At 39.2% G+C, this 27,815-nt stretch overlaps 1 protein-coding gene across 11 annotated transcripts in view; it reads left to right on the forward strand.

The window, feature by feature from the left end:
* Reps2 (RALBP1 associated Eps domain containing 2) overlaps positions 1–27,815 on the forward strand; it is a 294,750-nt gene that overhangs the window by 148,768 nt on the left and 118,167 nt on the right. For 4 of the 11 annotated variants that reach the window (XM_057759194.1, XM_057759197.1, XM_057759195.1 and 1 more), the window contains 5 exons: positions 212–306; positions 9,626–9,698; positions 11,294–11,347; positions 16,073–16,118; positions 19,950–20,086. In XM_057759194.1, coding sequence (XP_057615177.1) covers positions 212–306; positions 9,626–9,698; positions 11,294–11,347; positions 16,073–16,118; positions 19,950–20,086 — 405 coding nt within the window. The remainder of the gene's footprint in view (positions 1–211; positions 307–9,625; positions 9,699–11,293; positions 11,348–16,072; positions 16,119–19,949; positions 20,087–27,815) is intronic. The other 7 variants (XM_057759200.1, XM_057759201.1, XM_057759203.1 and 4 more) reach the window with 3 other exon arrangements.

Raw genomic sequence — 27,815 nt, forward strand, 5'->3', positions numbered from 1 at the left:
TTAAGTAAGTCATTTACCTTCCTCAGTTTCGGCAGGATGAAAATGGCAAAACTAGATTGTGCTCGTAAGGACCTTCAAGTGTTGTCTCACCATAGCGAGGGATGTAGGCAGTGCAGATGAGTGAGCTGACTTCATTGTTATATTTAACAGCTAAGAAATCCCACTATGGCTGCAGCAAATATTCTTACATATTCTTTTTCTTCCTTACTAGCTTTCCCGAAATCCAAGTGGGAGTGTGCAATATTTGATTCTTACTCTGAGTCAATGCCAGCAAACCAACAACCCTGTGACTTGAATCGGATGGAGGTAAAAAACAGAAACAAAACAAAAAAAAACCCCTTCCTATGTAAATCAGGATGTGTGTAGAAGTAAATCATAGTTTATGTCCTCACAAATACTGGAAAAAGAGCTTTTATAGCATTTCCTTTTCATGGTTTGAGGATTGGCCTTTCAAATACACACAGTGAGTAATGTGCATAATTATTTTTCTTCATAAAAGTAGAGTGTATGAAATAATATCAATATCTTTTGACTTTCTGGATGTGAAATGATGTTTAGCCTAACAAAGGCAGATAATGATAGGCAAGTTGTTTAACTAGGCTTTAAGTCCTTAGGAAATAATTTAAAATTATTTATTTATTTTTGTGTGTATAAGTGTTTTACCTGCATGCATGTCTAGTGCCTACAAAGGCCAGAAGATGATCTGTAACTCCGTGGACTGGAGTTACAGACTGCTTCAAGCTGCTATGTGGGTGCTGGAAACCGAACCCAGGTCCTCTGGAAGAACAGACAGTGCTCTTAACCTCTGAGCCAGTTCTCTAGCCCCATAGAGAATAATTTAAGTTGGGGTTTTAATTTTGAAAAGATGTTTGAGAACTATGTAAGGGGCCCTAAATCACATTTAAAGATACCTTAGGGTTTTAAACATCTAAACTAAATGAGGATGGATTTAGATGATTCTCCCAAAGAAATTTGGAAAATTCCTATGATATTGTATTGTTAATAGAATGCTTATCTCTGTGCTCAGTGATCTTTAGCTGGACTTTAATGAATATGAATTGGTATGATTATTGTCATTGTTATCACCACAATCATTATCACTATGAGTATTATGATGGCAATGTTTCACTTTAAAATTTTTATTTTTTCCTAATTAAACATTACCATATAGTAATTATACATAGTAGCTTTTATTATGCAAATTTCACATATTATATGATGTATTTGGATCATATTCACCTCCATTACCCTCTCTTGCGGATCTCTTCCCAACTGATCCCCTTTCTACTTTCATGTCATTTCTTGGTGATCCAATAAGCTTGATTAGGATTGCTTACACAAACTTGGGTAAGGAGTAATTCATAGGCTCATGAATATATTACCAATGGTTACACCATGCACAATAATGGGATTCATCATATTTTTATACATAAATGCCTTTTCACTTAATATAATTATCTGCAGTTACATCTGTTTTCCTGAAGTTGCCATGGTTTCACTTTCTTAGGACTTAGAACTTCATTGTGTTTATGTACTGCATTTTCATTATTCATCCATGTAGGGATGGCTATATAGGCTGATTTCATACCCTTGCTATTGTGAATATCACTAAACATGGATAGGCAAATATCTCTGTAGTAGGGTATAGGGTAGTTTGGGTATATGCCCAGGCGTGGTATAGCTGTATCGTGGGGTAGGGAAACCCCCACACTGCTTTCCATAGTGGCTACATAGGTTTACATTTCCATCAGCGGTATATAAGAGTTTCTTCTTCCTCATATTCTTTCTTGCCAGCAATTTTTCATTTGTTTTTCTTGAAGATAGTCTTTCTGATTGAGGTGATCTAGAATGCCAAAGCAATTTAATTTGCATTTTTCTCATGGCTAAGGAGATTGAACACTCTCCCAAATGTTTATTGGCCACTTGTACTATTTTTTTTTTTGACACAAAGTCTAATGTTTCATGCATTGGCCTTAAACTTGCTATGATGTAACTAAGGATAACATTGAACTGTTGATCTTCCTGCCTCCATCTCCTCAACACCTGACTTTGTGTTTCTTCTTTTGAGGTCTGTTTAGCTCATTAGTTCACTTTTTGATTAAATCATTTTTTGATGTTTAACTTTTAAAAAAATTAATAGAAGATATTAGGTCCTTGTCTGATATATATTTAGTCTCTTCATTTTGCTAATTCCCTTTGTTGTACAGAAGTTTCTTTAATTTCACACAATTCTACTTGTCCCTTCTTTTTAGTGATGATGGATAGGCAAGCACTCTATCACTGAGCTATATTCCAGTCCCCATCTTTCAGTTTTTGGAATTATTTTCTGTGTTGTTATATGTTTTTCTATAGCAGTTTCAAATCTTATATTAAGGTCTTTGATCCATTTTGAATTGATTTTGATGGGGATCTTGTTTCATTCTTTTTCATGTAGGCACCCAGTTTATCCAGTACCATTTATAGAAGATGCTAACTTTTATTCAATATATGTTTTTGATACCTTTGCCAAAGACTAGGTAGTTTTAACTGTCCGGCTTTATGTCTGGATGCTCTATTTAGTCCATTGCTCTACATGTCTACTTTTGTGTCAGTACCATGCTGTTTTATACTATGGAACCAAGGTTTTGTCATGCCTCTGGTATAAATCTTTCTGCTTAGGATTGCTTTTGACTAATTAGGGGATCTTACATGTTTCCATATGAATTTTAGGATTTCCTTCTGCCTTTTTGAAGAATATCATTGGGGTTTTTATGGGGACTACATTGAATATATAGTATAGTTGGCCAATACATAAAACATGGTTAACCTCTGTATCCATTAAGGGAATATAAATCAAAACTATATTGAATTCTGGAATGCACTTGAGTTGGTAGAATGCTTGTCTGGCATGCACAGGGTCCTGGGTTTGCTCCTCATCATGCATAATCTGAATGTGGTAGCACATACATGCAGTACTAGCACCTGAGAGGTAGAGGCAGAATGACCAGGAGTTTGAGGCCTGCCTCCCTTACATAGTGAATCTGAGGCCAGGCTGGGCTGCAAAAGACCCTGTCATAAAACAAGCCAAAAACATTGCATTGATATTCTATCTCATCATAGTGAGAATGGCTGTCATCAAGAAAACAACACGTGTTGGTGAGGAGGTAGGGAAAAAGGAACCCCAAATAAGGTTGTTGGGAATGTAAATTACTCCAGCTATTATGGAAATCAGTACATTGGTTTCTCAAAACCTGAAAAATAGAACTGCCATGTGATCCATTTACAGCACTTCTGGATAAATACCCAAAAGAATCAAAGGCAGCTTCCTATAGAGATTTCTGAGAACATGTTTATCATAGCAGTATCCACAGTAGCTGAGCTATGGAATTAGTGTAGATGCCCATGAATGGATAAAGCAAAGGTGACATAAATACAATGAAGTGTTTGTAATTCAGTATAAAGATGAACAAAATCTGAGTGTAGTGGCACACGCCTTTAATCTCAGCACTTAGGCAGAGGCAGAATGATCTTTGTGAGTTCCTCACCAGCTAGGTCTAGGGAGTCCCAGAGCATAGGTGGCATAGTGAGATACTTCAACCCCCAACAGGAGAATGAATGAATGAAATTGTGCAATCTGCAGGAAAATGAATATAGCTAGAGATCATAATGTTAAATGGAATCAGCCTTCAGAAGACAAATATTGCATGTTTTCTGTAAAATGTAGTATTTAGGGAGGGGATAAAAGGGGCCATGCAGGTAATAGGAAGACTATTAGGAATGTGGAGGGGGAAAGTAGTAGAGGAGGAGCGAGGATAAGGGGTATTGAAAGGGTTAATAAGATCAAAGCACACTATGCGTATGTGTGGAAGCAATGAAACCCGTGCTTTGTAGAATTAGTATGCAGCAATAAAATCAATAAAAAGTTTATATCAGATTTTAATGGATAGTGATTAAATATTTGATGTTCTTCTAAACCATTGCTCATTGTTCTGTCTGGAAGTCTCTTAATCTTTCACGAACACATGGAATGTGAATAGAGTTTGGTGCCAGTCCTGTGGACAGCAACTCCAATATAGGTGTTTGTGTTCTAAACAAACCTGTAGCTGATTCAAGTGTCAGGTCACAAGACATTTTCTGAATAATGTACTTTTCCAAGGATAGCAGAGCTGTAATCTTGTTTTTACTCTTATCAATAACTATGGATTATGGAGCTAGAGAGATGGCTCAGTGGTTAAGAGCACTGACTACTCTTCCAGAGAACCTGGGTTGGATTGCCAGCACCCACATGGAAGCTCACAGCTGTCCATAACTCCAGTATCTAACATCTTCACACAGACATACATACAGGCAAACTGCCAATGCCCATAAATTAAATAAAAATTTAAAAATATGGATTATAATTTCAGGAATAGTCCATATTAGTTTGTTATATTACTATATTTTTCTTTTAAAAAATACATTTATTGAGAAATACCATGCCATGCCAATTTAAACTGCACAGTTCAGTTGTTTTTAGTGTACTGATGGAGTTGTCCAACTACCAACATAGTCTCATTGTAGTCTCTTTTAGGGAAGCAGTGAGTCTGTGGGGTTTCTTATAGGAATACAGGTGAGGAGTTACTTACAGAGTGTGGATGGTTCAAAGGCAGCTATATCAGTATGTCAAATGACTCATGAAAGCTGCATCCCTGAAGTATAGGCACAAGGCATTTTTATCACTCTGAATTAAAACTCTGTTTTCATTAGGACCCATTTGCCACACTCCCCACCACTCACCTCTGATAATCGATCACATATCAATTAATTAATTAATTAATTAATTTATTTATTGTGGGTGGGTGCACATGCCATGACATCAACATGGAGGTCAGAGGACAGCTTGCAAAGCCAGTTCTTTCTCTTTACAGTGTGGGGCCTGGGGTCTTCAGACTTGGCAGCAAGTGATTTTACCCACTGATCTATCTCCCTGGCTCCCACTAACCTTTCTGTTTCTGAATTAGTCTATTCTGAATATTTAATATAAATAGGATAGTAGTGTATGTGTGGTTTGTGAGTGTATATTTTACTTAGTATAGTGTTTTAAAGGTACCTCATTTATTTTTGGTGTGGAATAATTTTCATTGTATGAATATCCCATATTTTGTTTGGTTCTCTCTTCTTGTATATTTTGGCTATTATGAACCTACATGTGTGAGTTTTTGTGTGGACAATATGTTTGGTTCTCTTTTCAATATATTTACTAGTGGAATTGTTGGGTTGTACCACAGCTGTGTTTTAAGGAACCACCAAACTGCTTCCCAAAGCAACTGTATTATTTCAATTCCCCATCCATAAATGTCTGAATTTCTTCATATTCCTACTAACCATTGTGTAGATGGAAGTTTCTGTCCCGCCCGTCCCAAGGCTGTTCAGTCCCAAAGAAGCACACAGAGGCTTATATTAATTATAAACTTTTTTGCCTATTAGCTCAGGCTTATTCATTATGTAAACAGAGACTGTGCTTTAATTTCCTGTCCACTCAGACCCAAATAATCACAAAGAAACTATATTAATTACAACACTGTTTGGCCAATGGTTCAAGCATATTTCTAGCTAGCTCTTACATCTTAAATGAATCCATACTTCTTATCTATGTTTAGTCATGTGGCTTGGTACCTTTTCTCAGCAAAACATTCTCATCTTACTTTCTCTGTGTCTCTGCCTTTCCCCTTCCCAGAATTCTCCTAGTCTGATTGCCCCACCTGTACTTCCTGCCTGGCTACTGGCCAATCAGAATTTTATTAAACCAATACGAGTGACAAATCTTTACAGTGTACAAGAGCATTATCCCACAACACCCTTGTTCCTGCCATTTTCATTTTGACCATCCTAGTGGTATGCAGTTATATCTTATTATGGTTTCAATTTGAAAATGATCAGTGTTGTTGAATGTTTCTTCATGTGTTTGTTAGCCATTTGTGTATTTTCTTTGGTGAAATAGCTAGTAAAATCTTGTGTCCATTTATATATGCTTTTTTATTTGTTTTTGATGTTTCGAGCAAGTACTTTACCACTGAGCTATATCTTCAGCGAGATTTTTCAGTGATTTTATTATCTGCAGTTTTTTGTCCCTAGGCCATTTTTTTTCTCTAATGTGGTTCAGGTAGGAGAAGACAATAAAAGAAATGCACTTTTGTCTGGTCATGTTTGTATTGCCAACTGTTTGCTATGTTAAGACTGGAGGATCATAAGCTCAAGACCATTCTGGGCTATGAAGTGATTTTAAGGTTGGCCTGGGAAACTTAGTGAGACTTTATCTCAAAAGACAAACAGCAGAGCAGGTTGGGGATAGAGTTTGGTGGTATAGCCACTTGCCTAGAATGCTATGAGACTCTAGGTTCAATCCCTAGCACTGTAAAAAAAATAACTTCTTCAATAATTTACTGGAGACAATAGATGGTAAATAGGAAATTATTTCTGGGGGTTTCATTGGAGTGTGAAGAATCACCTATTAGGATAGAAATGCATGCCATGTCAAGCAGGCTTAAGGATATGTTAGCTGCCCTTTCAGAAGGAGCAGTTAAAATGTAGATGTAGACTGTGTTTTAGCCTACAGAAAAATGATACCACATAAATGAGAAAGTGAGAGGGCCTTGTGAGATTTCCTCCTTCCGCATTGCAATGTCAGCTGATGTTGTCATTGGCTTACCTCTAGATGAAGAACTACAGGAAATGAATGACTGCTGAGAGAAGGACCAGATCCCTGATAGGTTATCCAGTACCGAGTACTCAGCCCGAAACACCTGTACATACATACAAGCACCACTAGATGGATTTAGCAGGCTGTGTCATATATCCATATATCCTTATGATCATAAAATAATTATGAAAGAAGATGAGGTCACAAATTTGAAAGGGAATAGGGAGGACATAGGAATTGCAGGAGGAAATCATGTGGTAGAAATGATATAAACACAACACATATATGAAATTCTCTTTTTTATTTTTATTTAACCTTTTTCATTTTACATACCAACCCAAGTTCCCTCTCCCTCCCCCTCTCCTGCCCCCTTCTCACCCCTATCTACTCCTCAGAGGGGGTAAGGCCTTCCTTGGGGAGTCAACTAAGTAGCTGTTTCTGTGGTTTTCCCCATCATGATCTTGACCCCTCTTGCTCATATGATCTCTCTTCCCTCTCTTCATCTGAACTTCAGGAGCTCATCACAGTGCTTGGCTGTAGATCACTGCATCTGTTTCCATCAGTTACTGGATATAGGTTCTATGATGACAATTAAGGTAGTCACTAATCCGATTACAGGGGAAGACCAGTTGGAGCTCCCTCTCCACTATTGTTTAGGAATCTTAGCTGGAGTCATCCTTGTGGATTCCTGGGAATTTCCCTAGTAGCAGGTTTCTCCCTAGCCCCATAATGATTCTCTCTATCAAACTATCTCTTTGGTTGCTTTCCCTCTCTATCCCTCCCCTAACTGGGCCATCTTGATCTCTCGTCTTCCCACCCCCTATACCCTTCTTCTACCCCTCCCAGTTTTCCCAGGAGATCTTAACTATTTCTCCTTCCTGGGGCCCTCCATGCATGTCCTCCTTTTGACCTAATTTTTCTGGGGTTGTAGATTGTAGCCTTGTTATCCTTTGCTGTATGTCTAATATACAGTGTTTGTCTTTCTAGGTCTGGGTTGCCTCACTCATGATGTTTTTTTCTAGTTCTATCCATTTGCCTGCAATTTTCAAGGTGGTTTTTTTTTTGTTTTTACTGCTAAATAATACTCCATTAAATTAAAAATGAAGGGAAAGATTATTTGAAACTTAATGTACACAAAGTTAAACAAGGCCATTTCAAGAAATTCAGCTCAAGTTTCCTCTGCATCCTAGAATTTAAACAATATCCATGAATGTATAATTCAGCTACCATTTGGTTTCAGTGAACTTATTTGGATAGCCTTGGAATTGTTATAATTTTTGCTGTCTTCTACACAGAAAATATTTTCCAGTTTATCACATAACTCAGTGCATATGGTAGCTGAATGTATAGTAATTTCTCTGCAGTTGTACATAGAAGCTTTTTTACTTTAAAGGGAGTTACTATATACTATATTAAGTTATAAAAGTGATTTTTATTTTTTTTCAAGACAGGGTTTCTCTGTAGCTTTGGAGCCTGTCCTGGAACTCACTCTGTAGACCAGGCTGGCCTGGAATTCAGAGATCCGCCTGCCTCTGCCTCCCGAGTGTGGGATTAAAGACATGTGCCACCACCACCCAGCCATAAAAGCAATATTAACACTTAAAGAATCATCTAGATGTGGAATGTTAGACCTTTGATCAGGTTACCAACAAAATAGTGTAAACTTTTATTTTCGAACAATTGAAAACTAGAAGCATGGATTATCCCTGTGGTTGTTTGAGTTCTGAGACACAAACTAGAGTTAGCCATTGGACACCAAATACCTCTATGAAATTAGTCACCTTCTTTTGCATTTTTAAATTAGTCTCTAAGTTTCAGATGTGTTCAAAATGTATGTAATACTAAAGTACATTTGGCAACAAGTCATTCTGTAGCTTTTTTCTCCAGCTACCTAGCCATTTTTCCATTCTTAGATACCTTTACAGACCTTAAACATAAAGATAACACAAGTATGAATATATATTATCCTCTAGTCACAGCAGAGGTCTTGGAGCACATACTTTCCAGATCTGAGATAGACCAATTTAATTGCATGTTTATGATGTTTTGATACATGTATAGAGACATACACACATGGTTAAACAGTTACCACGGTCAAAGCCAGTAGTTTCCCCATCACCTCACACAGTGACTTGGTTTCAGTGGAGATTTAAGATCTTTTCTCCGGGTAGTTTTTAAGCATAATACATTTCTAATACTGTAGTTAGGGTATGTATTGGGGGACCTTATTGAAAATAAATCTATTATTAAACTTTCAACTATTTTAAAACAATTCATATGTGATCAGTTTGGATATTCAGCTTATTAGTATACTAAAGACTTTTCTCTTTGATGAGCTAGGGGTATTTTTTTGAGACACAGTCTCTCTATGTAGCCCTGACTGTTTTGGAACTTACTCTGTAGACCAGACTGTCTACAAACTCAGAGATATGCCTTCCTCTGCCTCCCAAGTGATTAAAGGTATATGCCACCGTGCCCAGATTTGTGGAAATTTTTAATTTGCTCATTAGTGTTTTTTTTCTCTATCACAAGGAGGCTGAACATCTAATACAAAGCAGTTCCTGGCAAATACTCCCACTATAGGGTCATTATCATATCCTCTTCCTGTTTGTGAAAAAGTTTATAAATGCCAGGTTGGTACCTGGATGACTGCACAAAAATAAAAAAATTCTCTAGTTGAATCCCACTCATGATTCAAATTTAATGTAAGATTCAAATTTAATGTAAGATTCACTAATATGCTTTAATTTGAATCTCTGTTTCTCAAATCTATTTCTTTCCTCTATGTATATAAATATTTTAGTGTAAATTTACTTATGCCTCATCAGAAAACCAAATTAATAAAATAGTATTAAATGTCAGGACTTACTAAAGACATTAATTTTGACATGAACTATAACCTTTAAAATATGTTTGTTTATTGCTTAATTTTTATTTCAACACATATAATTAATTTTCTTTTCCAAGAAGACATCTGTTAAAGACATGGCTGACTTTCCTGTTCCTACCCAAGATACAACTACTGGTGATGACAAACAAGGTACGAAAAGAACTAGTTTTATTCTTACAAGGATGCCTTCCTATGTTTCATCATCTATTTCTCCTGGAACAGCTTCCAATCATATGAGGACAGCGCTCAGAATGCATACTCATTTGGGTAGATTGTGTAGTTTAAATTGTTGTCAGAAGCCTGTGGTTCATTCACAATGTTGCAATATGACTTTCAGTTTCTGAATCACCTTAATTCATTGATTTTTTTTGGGGGGGGGGGGTTGAGACAGGGTTTCTCTGTAGCTTTGGTGCCTGTCCTGGAACTAGCTCTTGTAGACCAGGCTGGCCTCGAACTCACAGAGATCATCCTGCCTCTGCCTCCTGAGTGCTGGGATTAAAGGCTTGTGCCACCACCGCCAGCTCATTGGTCATTGTTAATCTTAGAGTACTTTGACTCCTTATATTGGATTCTGTTCCCATAGTTAGGAAACAGAAAGAATTGGAGGATTAATATCTAGTATTGGCATAAAGGATTTGAAAAAATAAACCACCATTAGTATACATTTGTATACAGGTCTAATCCATGAAGAAGTTTTTTCAGACAATGTGTCAATCCTAAAGCTTTATGTATTTCTCATTGGTCCAGTGCTTATGGAGGTGTCATATGGAGCCTGGTTTCAATTTCCTTGTTTTACTGGGTAGCTGAGAAGGCATGCAGCATAGTGTCCAGTGCTAGAGATACCCTCAGGCATGGGGATTAGTTGGTCTGCCATATCCAGAAATACAGGCAGGACCCTCTCCTCTAAACCCTGGACTTTGTGTGATCCTTTTAGAATTTACCAGGTCCTTCCTCATATACCTTGTTATACACAGACCTCACAAATCTAGTGCTTTTGAAATCACTTAACATTTAGAAATAAGCAACTGAGCTCAGGCAGGCAGTAGGAATCATCTACTTGTACAAGAATAAAAAGAACTGGGACAGGAACCAAGATTTTCTGTCTTAAGCCAGTATTCCATCTGTTACATCAATTTACCACTCACAAGTGGGAGAAGACTGTCTGAAGGGAAGCCATTTCAGGTTTTATTGTTGAGCCCTGCCATTAATTCAACCTCACAGAGACGTTAAACATGGAAAAGAAGCTTCCATTAAGCACCAATGGTTTCATACTTTCGATTTAAATATTCATTTAAGAGACTCAAGTGGAACTAGATGTTATCTGCAGTTGATCACTCTCCTAACTTGTGAGTCTTTGCCTTGAGTGCAAAGCTCCAGAAATATTGAAACTTGAGTTTAAATCCCAGTTTCCTGTTGCTGATTTGGCTGTTATGAAGGAAAGTGGGAGAAATTTGGGATGCTTTTTGATAATACCCCTCCTAACGACTCGTGGCTGTCTCTCTAGAAACTTGAAAATAGACCTTCCTTCTGTAGGTGGAGAGACTGTTCCCACACTCTGTGAGGTTTCTTGTGTTCTAGAAATGCTACAGCAATTTCTAGAGGGTTGTAAGATTTTGTAACTCATGGATAGAGATTATTTGTTTTAATGTCATGTATCTCAGAAATAAAATTTCACAAGGCTTTTGTTTTCTTTTTCTTCTCCTTTCTCTTTCTTCTTCCTTAAACATGAAACAAAATACTACTAGCGTTGAAAAGTACTGTTAATGAACCCTTACCAAAGGACGTGTCTGAGGATACAGGTAGGAGAAAACCATTTTAATGTATTCTCTCTCTAATAATTTCTAAATTAAGAGGCCTCAGCTGTTTGATGACTTGAAGATTGTTGTGTCTGTGATGGTGTATCTGTCTCTAGATCTTTGGCTTGTGTTTTGTTACAGGCATTTCCCTCTCTTCAGAAGAGGGTGACTTTCGATTTCAGTCAGTTTGAATTTAGGAGTATACAATCAGGACACCTTAGAATTTCAGTGATTCACATAAACTCCTGTGTTTTCTTTGTAAATTAAAGAACTTGTGAGGTGGATTAACCTGAGGCCCAGAGTTGGTATTTTCCATTGTGAAACTGTCAATCTTAAATATCTTTATAATCCTTCCCTACCAGGAAGGTAGTGCTTAAACATGGAGTAGATTCCAGGGGGAATGTGGAAGTCGTGCTAGGCAGTAGAAATGTGTATGAGAAACAATGTAGAATGTTTGGGCCTGTCTTTTCAGTTCTCTCTTTAAAAACCTATTTATTTACTTAATTTTACATGTAGGTGTGTGTGTGTGCATGTGCACGTGCGTGTGTGTGCTCCTGGGTGTATGTATGTATGTCTGTACAGTGCCCATGGAGGTCAATAAGAGGTGTTGAATCCCCTGGAACTGGAATTACAGGTGGTTGTAAGCTTCCGTATGGGTGCTGGAAACTAATCCCAGGGCCTCTGCAAGTCCAGTAAGACCTCTTAATTGCTGAGTCACCTCTTCTGCCCCCTGTAGCTCTCTGAATGGAGCCATCACAGAAGCAAGATAAACCATGTTAAAAATCAAGTGGCTCCAGAAAGCATTTTTATTTAGATCTTTGGTTATGAGGATTTAAATGAAGTTTCTGCTTTCTTTATTGTTATTGCTCTTGCATTTTAGAATGTAAATAATGTTTCTTATAATTGGCTACCTGTCATCCTGAGCATTTGTTTAAAGTTGCAACAGAGAAGTCAGTAGACTGCTGAAGCTTATGCTGCTATAAATGTTTCCCAAACACTAGGGTCATTTGAAGTTTAAAAGCAAGATTAGGGTGGAGAAAGAGGAAGAAAGAAGAGATAGGGAGAACTGGGCAGGAAAAATCGCCAGTCTCCCTCCCCCGCCCCAAGTGATTCTGGTATGCGGCCTATTTGGAAGCCACTACTTCCAAAAAAGAAATGCTGCAAAATAGGAAATCATGATGGTAAATCAATCACGACTCCAAAATCCGTGAAAATTCTCAAGCCCCATTTTGCCTTTTGAAACATTTGGATCCATTCATCACAGAGGAAATACTCTATTTGTATAGGCCAAACACCTGTGGCCAATTCTTAGCTGGTCTGATTTCAGTTGGTAAGGTGGATGTTCTGCAGTTTTTGTAAATTTCATGACACAGTGCTAGTAAAAGCTATTTCAATTTGGAGTGTTAAATTAATGCTTCTCCTATAGGCTTTGAGAATCCTAAATCTTTCTATTTGTTCCAGAGATTTCAGTATGAGATCAAATGTTTTTTGAGACATGAGCCTCAATTCTCATTTTTAACATTCTTTACTAGGACTTGGCACCACCAGATAAAACCTAACAGGTGTGCTACAGCACATGAAGTCTATCTAAATTTGCTTCACTCTGCCTGGGAACATGCTGTGTGTGTTTTGATTTATTCTTTCCACTGCTGCCCCCTTCTGGATGTGACTCAATCACTCATCTCAAACATATTTAACAGCCTATTTCCGGGGAAAACAACACAGTGTTCCCCTGGGAGATAGGAGAGTCACAACGGGGTAATTATATTTCCGAATGGTAGTCAGTGTACTGGAGACAGTTCCTCTAGTTCCGCTGCAGCCTTTTAGAAGGTCAGTCATTAATTAAGTCTGTGTTCTCTTCCCTTTTTCATTTCCCGGAAAGATGATGGAAGATGACATGCCTGGCGTGTTCCAGGAAGTTGACATTTTCCCCTCTCTCCAGCTAAATGAGAAGCTGTGATTCATTCATTGGCTTTTGCTTGAGCTTGCAGCACAATGTGCCCTTGCTGTTTGCGCAGGTACTCATCTGAGCTATGAGTATCAGTGGGGAGCTGAAGTGGGCTGTCAGGGTGGTAGATGGATGACTTAACTACACTAGTACTGTTGAGGCTTTTGTAGTCTGCAACCTGAGTCGGCTACTAAGCTGCGCTTTGGCTATATCTTTGTAGAGAGAGGGAAAAGCATGTCTGTGCTTTGCTTAGTATGCATGGTGGTGATGATAATGATAACAGTGAAGGTGATATGGTGAGTGATAGACAGGGGTACCAAGTCATTAGGGAATGGAGACTCCTTGCGAAGCATCCATTTCCTACATACTCTCACTCTTTTAGTTGGTGAGCGGATATGTGTTAGGGGAGTTGAAGAGATTTCATGCCCATGTTCCATTCTAGCCCAATTCAGCCACACACAGTGCACAATAGTAGTTTTCATCTTGCTTCTGTGTCACGGCAAGGTGTTCCTCCTCAGTGTGGTCTCCAGCCTGCTGTGGGCAGTTCTGGTGCTGCTCCACTGCTAGTGACCACCTCATGGGCCTTGTGCAGTGCAGCAGATTCCCCTTTCCTCATCTCCTGCAAGGAACTAAATTCAGAGTTCAGAATATTAGGAGCTTTAATTTATGTCTCTATGAAAGGAACACTTTGCAATTCTGCAGGACATTCACTTTCCCTAGCACTCCGGCCTTCTTTCTTTGTCCCTGTGAGAGAGGGACTTGCTTAATAGGTGAGGAAAGGCAAGTTCATCTGTTTAGTGACATGACTAGGAGGAGCACCTGGGGTCTCTGGACCCCCAACCTACTTCCTGGTCCTTTCTCCATTGCTCATCCACACCCCTACTATGTCTGTCTGTCTATCTTTCATTAGCAGAGCTCACCCTAACTTCCACACCCATCCCTGCACCAGCATAAAGATAAAGACAAATGACAAGGGAATTAACGGTTACTGTGGTCTGGTGTGTGGGAAACAGTGTTTTAACATGGCTAGGACTTTTGCTAACTGAATATTTCTGGAAAGCAGTGAGGCCTGAAGGAGAAGAACACAGAGGAACAGTGGTGGGCCTGCTCAGAGGCCTGCCTCCAGCACTGCAGTGAGTCTGGCTACACGTTGGCTTCCTAGCTCTAGGGCAATCTTTTTGACTGAGAAAGAAGGGGGAGGCCCTGTTCTTTGCTGCCTGGAGTTGGTAGGAGGTAAGGAGGTGTTGGTTCTTCTTTGCCCAGGTGTGGGGTCGTGATATGAAGAGGAAGAGTCTCAGTCTTTTTGGCATTTCCATACTCTTGTTGATGGGAAGGGGCTCTTGCAGCATTGCAGTTGGAAGCTGAAACACGCCTTTTCTCACTGCAGCAAGCCAAATGCTTAGGTCAGGAGAAATGGCTCCTTTTATGCAGCTGATCACATGTAAGGAGAGGCTCTTTCTCTTGGGAGTTTGCTTTGTTGTGCCTTGCTGGCATTTATGAGAATTTTCAGCTCCCCTTTCTGCTTTGCTTGTCTAACCCAAGGGTTTTAATGATCATCATCAATCTAGGCTGCTTTCTACCAGAGGAGGTTTTCATCTTTGGAGCAGTGTAAATGAGGATGGAATAGTGCAGCGAAACACTTTCTTTTGGATAAATATGTGAAACAAAGAAACAAATTATATTCTCCCCATAAGCAGCACTCTTCCTGTGAATTTTTACGGTAAAAACTTGCAATGTTTGCAAAACCATAGCAGAGCTCTGAGCTTCTAAAGGCACTTTACACAAATGAGTGGGCCACAAAAAGAGGCCTGATGTTTTTGTAAGTTTCTAATTACTCCTCACAACTTCTGATGGGAAAGTGGGCTCTGTGGGTGTTAGTAGTGAGCATATTAGCTTCTGATTTGGGTTTGATGAGGAAAAGAATGGTTGAAACATGTTTGAATGATTCCATTTCATAGTTCTTGTCTGGTTCTGTCACAGAGACAAGGAAACAAGACTATTTTCTCTTTCTTTTTTATGGAGGGAGGTTTTTGAGATATGGTCTTACTCTGTAGCTTAGCCAGGCTATTCTGGAACTTACTGTGCAGTCCAGTTTGTTTTCAAAACCATGGTGATCTCTCTGAACTTCCTGAGTGCTAGGATTATAAGCATGAGCAACCACACCTGGACAGGGATATTTTCTTAGAGGAAAAGCTTCACACCTTCTTTTAATTACTTTGTAAGAGCTCAGCTTTCTTGTGACCTTGGTGCTCTGTATGCACACACACACTTTTTTTTTTTGAGACAGGGTCTCATTAATTAGCTTTGGCTGGCCTAGAATCCAATTCCAGGTATTAGCCATTACATCTAACTCTGGTAATATTATATATTTCAAGAAAATACACAGCTAGATCTGTTTCTTCCTAACCTGGAATACTGGTTTAAAGTCTATTATTAGACTATCAGGAGATACCAAGAAGCTCTCAGGTGGGAATCTATCATTATATAAAAAGATAACCTCTTAAGTGGCTTGTCTTTTTATCTTGGAATGTCTCCATTAATCCATTCAGACTTGAGAATGAAAGAAAACATGCTGGATTTCTCTCCTTTTCATTGCGCCTTTAGCTTTAAAAGTAAAATCAGAGAATTAGCAAAGTGTGGAAGCCCTTGAGTTTTCCACATGGATACATCAACCTTGGTTTTACTTGTTGCTGTGTTCTGTAATAGCCCAACTTCTACTTCCACCCTGATTAACAGAGAAATGAAAACCCAAGCAACCAACAAATAATCTTTTGTTTCAGCAACTTCTAAGGACTGCAACAGTCTCAAAGCAAGACCAAGATCCAGGTAGTGTTTATTTAATTTCTTTTTTTTATTGTTTATTTATTTATTAAAGATTTCTGCCTCCTCCCCGCCACCGCCTCCCATTTCCCTCCCCCTCCCCCATCAAGTCCCCCTCCCTCATCATCCCTAAGAGTAATCTGGGTTCCCTGCCCTGTGGGAAGTCCAAGGACCTCCCACCTCCATCCAGGTCTAGTAAGGTGAGCATCCAAACTGCCTAGGCTCCCACAAAGCCAGTACGTGCAGTAGGATCAAAAACCCATTGCCATTGTTCTTGAGTTCTCAGTAGTCCTCATTGTCCATTATGTTCAGCAAGTCCGGTTTTATTCCATGCTTTTTCAGACCCAGGCCAGCTGGCCTTGGTGAGATCCTGATAGAGCATCCCCATTGTCTCAGTGTGTGGGTGCACCCCTCGCGGTCCTGAGTTCCTTGCTCGTGCTCTGTCTCCTGCTCATGATTTGGACCTTGAGATTTCAGTCCGGTGCTCCAGTGTGGGTCTTTGTCTCTGTCTCCTTTCATCAGAAAGTATGGAATATATACATATTAGAGTACTACTCAGCAGTAAAAAACAATGACTTCCTGAATTTTGTTTATTTAATTTCTCAATTAAATTAAATTTAATTAAGATGTCTTTTGTGCCCTGCCCCTGCCTAGAATACAATCCTGGACCCCACACCCAAATCACTGTCTGTTCTGCCTTTAGACTTAAATCTAAAGACATGGGTCATTTCACTCCTTTGTGAATGGCCTGCCTTGATTAATCTAGTGATGCTGGAAAGCCTCTTAGCCTTTGTGGGCATCAGTGCTACAAGATGGTGGCTATTGTTATCTGGACCCCTGACAGGAAGTAGTTTGTGTAAAATGACTGAGTTGGGGAAGGATGATAAGTAATAGGGGTATAGCTCTGTTAAGAGGGAAATAGGGCTAAAAGGTAACAACTAAAGTTTCTGTGAATATGAACACCCAAACAGTAAGAAGTCTGGGACATAAAATCTAGAGAAGGGAAAATGTTTATGACTTCAAGGAGACACCGTGCTTCAGGTAAGCATTACTTAGGATCTGTTTGAGCCATTCTTAGTGTCTCTTCTCAGCTTTCTGTTTTTAAAATAGTCATGAACAAAAGAGGGAGAATCAAGAGAGCAGAGTCATGGCTGTTGCCAAACCTGGAAAAGAGGAGCAGAGGGGACATACAGACACAGAGTTAGTCCACCAAAGACAGGAAATGTTATGTTGCTGCCACTTTAAGGCAGTAGAGCTGCTGTGTAAGATAGACTACCATGTGTTTTTTTTTTTTGTTTTTTTTTTTGAGTTTTACTTTAACCCTTTGTGACTTTTTTCCTCCTTCAGCTTCAGGTCCTCTATCCCCCTCCCCCAAAGTGGATTTAAACCGCATCACATTTTGTGCTCTTGAAATTTAAGTACTTGAACTGGAGAGATGGCCTAGTTGTTAAGAGCACTGCCTATTCTGAGTTCAATTCCTGAAAACCACATGGTAGCTCACCACCAACTGTAATGATTTCTGGTGCCCTCTTCTGGCCTGCGGGCACACATGCAGGCTGAACACTAAAGATAATAAGTAAACAAATCTTTTGAAAAAAGAAATTTAAGGACATACTGTCTCAATGTAAATCAAAGAGTTGAGGTTCTCTTTTCTTGTTCATTATAAGCCACAAATACCTATATTCATATATATTTTTGAGCAATAACTTATTTGAGTAGGAAGAAAAGTATGGTCACTCTATGGTGACCATATTTACTCTCTGTTTTTTTTTTTTTTTTTTTAAGGATTGTCAGGTTTTTAAAAAGGATTGGCAGTTTCTTTAGCTTTTTATAATAAGAAAAGCTTTCCATAAATTGCAGAAATGAACTGATATATACCTTATTAGTCATAAATTGAACTTCATATAGTTTTTGTTGAGTTCTTATTTCCTCAAAATGAGTGAAATTATAAAATCTCAAAGGCACATGCTCCACTAGTAATGGCCTAGACAAATATTATATATTATTATCTTAGAAATTGGCCTCCTAGTCCAATTTGGATGATACATTTTTCTTATTTCTAACTGGCTATTTACTGAGATGAAGAGTGCCAAACCATATTCTCATTTTTTCCAAATGGTAAGGACTTATAGAAAAAAGTAAAAGAGGAAAAATTAACATTCTGATGTTATTTTATCTCTCATTTTGCCAATTCCTTGCACAGTATGATTTACTTGACCACAGTCCTGCCACATAGTCTCACTTATCTGGTATTCAGTACCTTTCTATGTAAAAATATAAACACAAAGTTCATATATGGAAAGGAGGTTATGGCAAAGTATGTATATGTGTACAAGCATGGGTATCCACATGTGCATGTACACGCAGACTATTACACATAAGTTAGTCTTCCTTCGTTGAATGTCACTGAAGCTGTATGTGGCATAAAGAGTTTTTTTTGAAATTTCTAGCTAGAGACTCCAGCTTTCTTTACGGAACAATAGTTCTTTAAAAACTTGGTTGTCTTTTTATGTTAATTCCCTTTGGTTCTGTTTGACAATGCTAAGGAAAATTTCCCTTTGTTATTGCCTGTGTTTCTCTCATCTGTCTAGCCACACACAGAACTAGGACCAACCCAAGAGCATGCTACGTACCACTATTACCATTGCCTTAAACATTGTGTCCTTACAAGACAAACAAAAACTTTAGTCACCAGAGAGAGATCTTGGGAAATTTTTTGATTTGTAAAATAAAACCCTTGCCTAGCAACAGTTAATTATGAATTGGATCTTATGGGACCCTTCCCCTGCTGAACTATTGGCTACTGATACATTCTGGAGGATGAGCCGTCATTGTCTATAGTTGTGTGCTCACTGAAGAGTTCACTACATACCAATGGATGGTTCCAAGTCCACAGTCACACACATAAACCACAGTGGGTCTTATAAACAAAAAAACAAAACAAAAAACAACCCCCCCAAAACCTCATAAATGTGGGCAGGAGACTTGAGCGAAAGCAGGGATAATAGGAAGGGGGAATTAGAGAGTGGGTTGTAATAATCTGATGCACTTTATACATATATGAGTGGTCAAAGAACACACTTAATAAAAGTTAAAAACAAAACTTTGCTTTGTCAAAAAACAATGTTACCCAAACTAAAGGGGTTTAATAGCCATTGATCAACTCTAATTCAGGAATAACTACTATAATAGCTAAATACAGAAACCAGTTTCCTGAAGATAATTTCTTTCTCAGCTGTATCTGTGATTCAGAGGTCATTTTCTGCTTTGACATGAAATCAGCTGAGAACTTGAATAGAAGAGGTTAAAATTAAGCCTTTGCTTGAAAATTCTATAAAACACTTATTTCTCAGGGCAAGACTAGCTAACCCCCTGAAGCTGATTGATGTGTTTCTCTTTCCTAAGCGTCATTTGTGGCATAACCCTTGCATTTGAGTTCTTAGTCACAGCATGGATGTCCCCACTCCATATGTGCTTGCCATTACACTGCAAGTAAACCAGTTTTGAAATCAGTTAATACCATGAAGCACTTCTCCTATAACACAGAAGTGTGCAAGCTGAAAGGCTTCCACACTATTCTTATTAGCAAGTATAACAGAAACAGATTGGAATTTATACTTTTGGAAAGAGTATAAATTAAGGAATATGGCTTAATAAGGGCAAAAGATCCCAGTCATGGCTGAGTTTGGACAGTTATTGTATGCAGTGACATTTAAAGGACAGCAGCTTGTCTGTCCTCTACATTCATTTTGACTTTGGGGTGTTTTCTATTTCAACCCAATTTCAGGGAATAAAGCTCTCCTCTTTCCCCTCTGACCTTCCCTTATTTTGCTACAGATCTTACTCTAGCACCTCCATAGAAGAGACCATGAAAAGGGGTGAGGACCCTCCCACCCCGCCACCACGGCCACAGAAAACCCATTCCAGAGCCTCCTCCTTGGATCTGAATAAAGTCTTCCAGCCCAGTGTGCCAGGTGAAGTGCTGCCCTCCCACCTAAGCCCTTCCCTTTCCTGCTGGAGCCAGTATATGTCTCTGCTGCAAAGGCCTCCGTGTGTCAGGGAAAAGAGCAGACAGACCTGGAAGTTTTCCTGGCCATGCAAATCTTTATGTTGCTGTGATATTCTTGGGCAGGAAAATTCCCAGACAGATACATAGCATATGGGTCTGGAGACTTGCCCACACTGCCGAGGAGGAAGAATGATGAAGTGCTTCTTTACTAAGAGAATAAAAATGCTTCAACTCCAGGCAGCTCTCAGTGTGCTTGGCTGCCGTCTTATCCTCTCTATATGATAATTTGTAAATAAGATGACTGGCATTCTCCTGAGACATTGTGTGGTTCTTCAGGGTAAGAGCTTAGTGATAGGCACCTAGTCAGAATTTTCTATGGCAGTATATCCATGTGTTCTTAGGGTTCAATGCAGAAGACTCCAAATCTGACTAATGGTTGGGTGGAGGGTCTAGGACTAGGGTTCTTGTGGGTGGGCTGCTCTTGGGTTTCTGGGATTTTTTTTTTTGAGGCTACAACTGTACTGGGCCTGAAGGGTGTCAGAGAGGATTGCCCTTTCCCCTACTTCCTGTGAGGTAGGCTAAGTCCTAGGAAAGCGAAGGAGCAAAACATAAGAGACATGCCATCGCTTCTGGTGACAGCATAGATAGCACTGTCTCAGATGTCCTTTGGTGAGCTGCAAAGGGTCTTTCCACTGGTGTATGTAAGTGAACCATCAATACGACTTCCTGAAATGTTTTCTCAGTCTGTGTGCAGTTTAAACCAAGGCAGACTTGGCTGCCAGCGATGTGTGGATTATTCCCTTTCTACTAAAACAGAGAGTCTCATTGGCCTTCCCATTAGCATGATCTCAGTGTCCCGGCAGTGCTCAGAATGTTTCACTCATTCTAATAATGTATTCTACTAATAATAAAGCTATAGATTATGTTTTAATATGCTCGAATCTGAAACTCTCTATGAAACTGATTCCTTGCAGTGAGTTCATCAGATAAAAATTCCCCCCTCCATACTTCAATCCAAATTCTGAGATAATTTCATAGTGACCCATCTCTAGGGTAAGAGTAGCCATGGGTGATGATGTTATGAAAATTTCACTTGGTTATAGGATTAGGAACTAGAAGACTCTACTATGGCTGCAAGATGATTAAAATAATCTGGAGAGCTGTTTCAGTATCTTTCCCTTGCAAGAACTGAGAATGGAAATGTATGTGTGCCTGAGAGTGAGCTAATCTTTGTGCCTCAGTTTCTTTATCTTTAAAGTAATGCCAATATGTGCCCCCATCGGATTGTAACACTTTGGGTAGTTGAAAACATATGGCAAATGTCACCCTGTCTAGCCCAGGCACCTTAATATACATCCAAGGCTCATATTTTCATGGCTGGGAAGTTTCAGGAGCCGCCCTGATACTATGTTCTTGAGTGATGCGGGGAAAGCTCCATGACTTCTTGATGTTAGTGGAAAGTTCTGTAATTCTTTCTAGTAAGTTTTTCAGAAGCCTTCCAGAGTGAGCAGACTCTAATTTAGTCTGTCATAGTATCCATTTGTTAACAAGCCTTCTATTTTTATTTTCTTCTGCTCCGTCTCACTTTGCCCACAGGTAAATAAAATACACTCTCAAGTTCCCATCTCAGAGTTGTTCTAGAGAGATTCTGAATATAGGCAGCAATCTTTTAACATCTTCATTGAAGACTTGTATTTCTTGATGAAAATATTTTGGTTTGATAAATGTCTTGGAGAAAACCCTGTGGTATGTCTAGATAAATCTAATAGTTGTACCAAAAAATAGCTAAGGGTTATTAGAGAGTGGACCCAATGGTTAAGAACACGGCCACTGTTCCAGAGGACCTAGATTCAGTTTCCAGCACCTTCATGGATGCTCATAACCAGCTGCAACTCTAGATCCAGGAGATCCAGTATCCTCTTCTGGCCTCCATGGACACTGCATGTGTGTGGTTCACAAACCTACATGCAGGCAAAACACACATAGAAAAATAGCTGAGCAGACAGATCTTGCATTCATTGCCTAATTCCACTGTCAGAATTGGTTTACACAACTGAATTTTTGTTTTGTTTTGTTTTCATACAGGATCTTACTGTTTAGTCTACACTAGCATCAAAATCACTATGTAGTCCCAGGCTGGTCTTGAACTTGTGGAGGAATCCTCCTACATCAGCCTCTCAAGTGCTGGGGTTACAGGTGTGAGCTAGTATACCAAGCTTACACAAATGGCTTACAGAAATGAACTTTTGAGAAGCAGTTTAAATTTATCTTATGAAGAATAGAATGTTTCTGTGATCTAAAAATCGGGTGGTATGATTGTGTCTTTGGTTTATATTGCTGTGGTACAGCATGGTGACCAAGGCAATTTACAGAGGACTTATAATTCCAGAGTAATAAGAAGAGCCCATTACCGTGGTGGTGGAAAAGTTTGGCAGTGGGCAGTCACGGCAACCAGAGCAGCAAACTGACAGCTGGAAGCTCACTACTTAAACCACAAGCAGGAAACAGAGCAAACTGAAATGGCACAAGCGCTTAAGCTCTCAAAATCTGCCCTTAATGATATACTTCTTCCAGCAAGGCATACTTCTATGTCTGCCCAAACAGGGCTACCAATTGAGGATTACGTATCCAAATGCCTGGGAATATGGGGGACAATTCATTCAAACCACCATCTACTTAATTTTTTCTATGTTAGTTTATTCTTACAGAAAAGTACAAAAGTTTTTCTGAATTATGTATAATTTCATTATGTTCTGTATTCTAGAAAATAGTAAAAAAGTTACAAACCAGAAATACCTTAAGTAGAGACTAAACCTCCCAGAGGAGTCCACTGAAGGGAACTTGTCTGAGTTCTTTCATTGTACTTGTCTTTAGACATCATTTTAGATAAACGGGATCAGACTACATTTGCCGTTCTGTGTCCTGTCCTTTTCTAATTAGCCATTTTTCTATTTCATAGTGAAGAACTGTATCAATCTTTTTAATGCATACATGATATGGATGCACCATAGTTGATGACGTATTGGTAGAGAATTTCCCTTCAATAGACACAAACCTCCCTTTCTTCTTCCACAATCTTACCTTGCTCTTAAGTTACAAACAAGGCAAAAGTTATCAGTGATTCCAAATCCACACTTTTGTTTCCTCATCTGATTATTTTCTTGTGCCAAATCCTAAATGTAGGAGTTTTGAGATCAATGACTATAGATGTTTACTTTTTTTTTTTTTTTTATTTTGAGACGGTGGTTTCTCTGTGTTGCACTGGCTGATCTGGAACTTGCTCTGTAGACCAGGCTGGCCCCAGACTCAGAGATCTGCCTGCCTCTGCCTTCTGAGTGCTGGGATTAAGGTGTGCACCACCACCTGGCTAGCTGTAAATGTATGATGCTAGACAGCTGCAGGAAACCTGTTGGCTTACTTCATTTCTAGCATTGTCTGAGAGTGTTCCCTTACACTATCACCATCATGTCTCAGTCTTCATCTTTTTGGAGCTAGGCAAAAACTTTCCTGATTCCTTCTAAGGCCAAGCATCCTTTCATACTATTATTGACCATTATTTCTTCTTTCGTGACTCTTCTGCTCACAAGGTTCACCCAGCTTCTGTAGATTAATCACAGATACTGCTTATTGGTATTTTTCCATCTTGTCTGAGAACTTCTATACTTCTCTTATCCAAGGCATGTAAGAATGTCAGTATCTGTAGCTACTATGATTTGCTGCTCTGCTATGTCCTTATCATTCCAGTCTCTCCTTCTGCTAATTTTGTGCCTTAAGACAAAGTCTATCTGGGATGCTCTGCCTATAAAACCAGGACTGAGGATATGAGAAAGTGGGTAAGATGACTTGAGATGAAACAAGATATTCATGAGTTGAAAAACAAAGCTAAAGCAAAGCCTTCTTTTAAAAAGTGGAATCCACAGGGTGGTAGAAAGCAGTGTGTGTTGCCAGTGTGCTGAGAGATAGTAAGTTAAAATGAAATGACAATGTGGAAAAGAAATTAGATGAAAGGGATAGAGAGAAGGCATAGCAACAAAGAGCACTGGCTGCTCTATTCAGGACCCAGCACCCACATAGTTGCTCATGCGGCTCCAATTCTAGAGGATCTAGTATCCTCTTTGGACTTCCATGGACACTAGGCATGCATTTGGTGCACATATGTACACACAGGTACAATACCCATATACATAAAATCATGTAAATAAATCTAAAAATGAAGAAGACAGGAGTAGTGGTATACTACTTTAATACTAATTCTTGAGAGGCAGAAGCAGGTGTTTATCCATGAGTTCAAGACCATAGTGGTCTACAAAGTCAATTCAAGCTCATCCATGTTTACAGTGAGGCCATTTCTCAAACAACCACCACCAAGAAAAAGAAGGAAAGTAGAAAGAAATTGGATGGAAAGAAGCAAGAGTGCAAGAGGAAATGAAGAGGCAGTTGAGAAAATTAGATAAGAGTAATGTTAATATCCACCAAGAAGCAACAGTCTGCAGGCATGGTGTCACACCCTTTAATCGCAGCACTAAGCCACTTTGGAAGCAGAGGCAGGCGGATCTCTGGGAGTTTGAGGCCAGCCTGGTCTACAGAGCGAGTTCCAGGACAGCCAGGGCTCTGTTTCGCAGAGAAACACTATCTCAAAACTCCCATTCCCCCCAAAAGAAGCAGCAGTCAATAAAAATGAACAAGGGCAAGTTTGGAAATTCAGGAGTTGCATTTTGCAACTTTGAGAGTTGCAAAGAAAGTGAGGATGTATAATTTATAGGATCCCCAGGACTCTAGGAACAACCATCAAACCAAGTATGGACTTTCTTTGGAGAAGACAATATAACCTGATTGTATAATTTCTTAGAACTAATCCTGGTCTTGAAGCCATCTTCTCAGCAGACTTCCACAGCTGCCATGTTTGAGAGATGATAGAAATGTGCAAGAGTGGGCCCGTAGGCATGCGCACACAAATACATAATCACTAAGTCTAAGTCAGCTGTGATGCAGATCTACAAATCCTAGAGGTAGTCAACCTGGGGCCTGGATGATGCTTTGGCTTTTGTAGGTCTATTATTGTAACCATGAAACATCTGTCACTGAAATTCCTGTAAGGAAAATCATATAGGGAGGCCGATTCTTTTTATAATTGAACTGGCTTTTCTCATGGCAATGATACATTTTTTCCCCATAAAAATTTTTTTCCCTCTTCTACTGGATGGAACTTCCCCTCCTTCTGTTCTTGACCTCTTCTTCCAAAGCCACGTCTAAGGTTTGCAGCATGAGGTTTCCATGGTGATGGTAAAAAGCTTTAGTTCTGCCTTTACCACAATGGCCCTATCTATTCTTGTTATTGAGAATCCCCACAAGAAGCACAAAGATTGTGAGGAGTTATAGTTGTTCCTTTAAAGATTCAGACTAGTAACTTCTACCACTTCCGCTTTGACCCAGGGCATGGGAACCGCTCCCATGGATATAGCTGTTTTCTAATGGTGCCTTTTTACTTTAAAAGAGGAGGGTGGATATTGCTGAACAGTTTTTTCTACCATATCACGTATGGCTACATCCATTAAGAGTCACACATTAAAACCATTGTGATGGCTGAACAAAATACTTTCAGCATGGGTAATGACTTCTTATGAGTAGCAAATTTCCCACCAGTAATGGTTAGTGTTACGAGCCAGCTAGACAAAATGTGGAACTCCGTGGAAGGGAGTCTCAGTGTGGGTTTGTCTGGATTAGGTTGAACCATAGGCATGAGGTGGGAAGGTCCTCTCTACTATGGAGGCAGCATTTCCTGATTGGACTCCTGGACTGTGTGAACGAAGAGGGAGACTGAGCAGAGGTAGACATTGTAGCTCTCTGCTGCTTGACTGGGAATGTGATGTGACCAGTTGTTTTTGACTTCTGCTGCTGCTGTGGCCTCTCTGTTGTGATGGACTGTAACCTGGAACTGGGAGCTAAGGTAAACCCTTTCTCCATTAAGCTGCTTTTGTCAGAGTGGTTTTCCAAATCACAGCAACAGAAAAGAAACTGAGATATTAGCTTGCTTCAAAAATAATAATATTCATTCCATAATTAAAGTGACAATGCATCCGTACCACAAGATCTTATGAATCTGTTAAAAATAATGTCTGTATATTTCTTAGAAAACAGCTAAGAGAAATTATGTGAAAAGGGCACATTGCAGAATATTTGTGCTTGCAAATGAAAATTCCCAGAAGAATACTTTATTTTGAGATAGGGACTCAAAACCTGTAACCCAGGTTTGCCTGCTTCTACCTTCCAAAAGCTAAGATTATTCTTCCTGACTCAGGACTACTGGAAAGTGATGGTCACCTCTGGGGAAAGGAGCAGTATGACTGCGGACAGAATGAGACACAGTCCTACTTTCATTCACTCTTTTAAATATTGCCTCATCTACACATATCATCTGTTATGCTGTAAGGTATCACAGTGGCACATGAAAATCCAGAAGTATATTTGCTGGCTAAATTCACCCATCTCAGCATTACCTACCATTTCAGAGTATCTTTATCACCATCTGCTGCTACCTCCTGGAATGTGGCTGAAATGACAGAAGCATTCTGGAGCCTTCTTCCAAGTGCTGCTATGTGCTTCAGATTACTTTTCTGTTTCCCTTCAAGACGGGAATGGAGGACTTCCGAAAGCCTCCAGTGTGAGATGTGTGCTCAGATCAGGGCTTTGGCTTCATTTGAGAAGTGAGTGTTGTTTACTTAGGGGTGAGCTGGGAGAAATTTGTCCTGGATTTTCTATATATGACTATTTCTCTCTGTAACTTGAGAAACAAGAAACTCCTTGGAAGTAAGCGATGCTTTCAAGGCCAGGCTTTTCTCTCAAGTTCTCTGAAGGATACATTTGCCCGGCTCTGCCTTGCAGATTGCCTCATGTCTCTTTCCTGTAAGAGTTAGTTGTTTCTCTTTGAAATTTAGTAGAATTTAAAATTTTAGTAGGATTATGGGATTCCTGCTCCGTGTCCAGTATTTGAGGCTTGTGACACAAATCTAGTCTAAGCAGTTGTATTTTTCTAAGTTGAAGTATTATTAAGATATAATTCTTACTGTCTAACTTACCTTTAAAAAAGTATACGGTTCAGTGGCCTTTGTGTATGTATAGAACTATACTATAAATATACATCCACACTCTCTAATTTCAGAGCACTTTTAACACAGAAAGAAATCTTTACCCGTTACCAGTCATTTCTCATTCTACTCTTTCCTCTCTCTAGTTCCTGGTAACCACCAACATACTTTATATTTCTATGGACACACGTGTTCTAAACATTCTGTATTAATAGAAAGTATGTTCTTTTCTTTCATTTAACTTAAAGTTTTCAATGTTCATCCACATTGTAATATTTATTGTTTATCTCTTGATGGACTTTTGGGTTGTTTCTACTTTTTGATAATTCTGGATAGTTCTTTGATCATTCAGGTCCAAGTTTTCATGAAAACATGCTTTTGCTTGTCTTGGATATATACACAGGAGTAGAATTTCTGCTTCATATGGCAACATTCTACTGAATATTTTGAGAATTTCTTGAACTGTTTTCCAAAGCAGCTTTACCAATTTGCCACTTCACTGGTAGTGCATAAGGATTCCAAACCATTCCAATCCATTACATTCTGAACATATTTGGTATAGCTTTCTTTCTTTAGCTTCTTCATGAATGGGAATCTACTATATGTCAT

Source organism: Chionomys nivalis, chromosome X, assembly GCF_950005125.1.
Source record: "Chionomys nivalis chromosome X, mChiNiv1.1, whole genome shotgun sequence".
Classification (NCBI taxonomy): Eukaryota; Metazoa; Chordata; class Mammalia; order Rodentia; family Cricetidae; genus Chionomys; species Chionomys nivalis.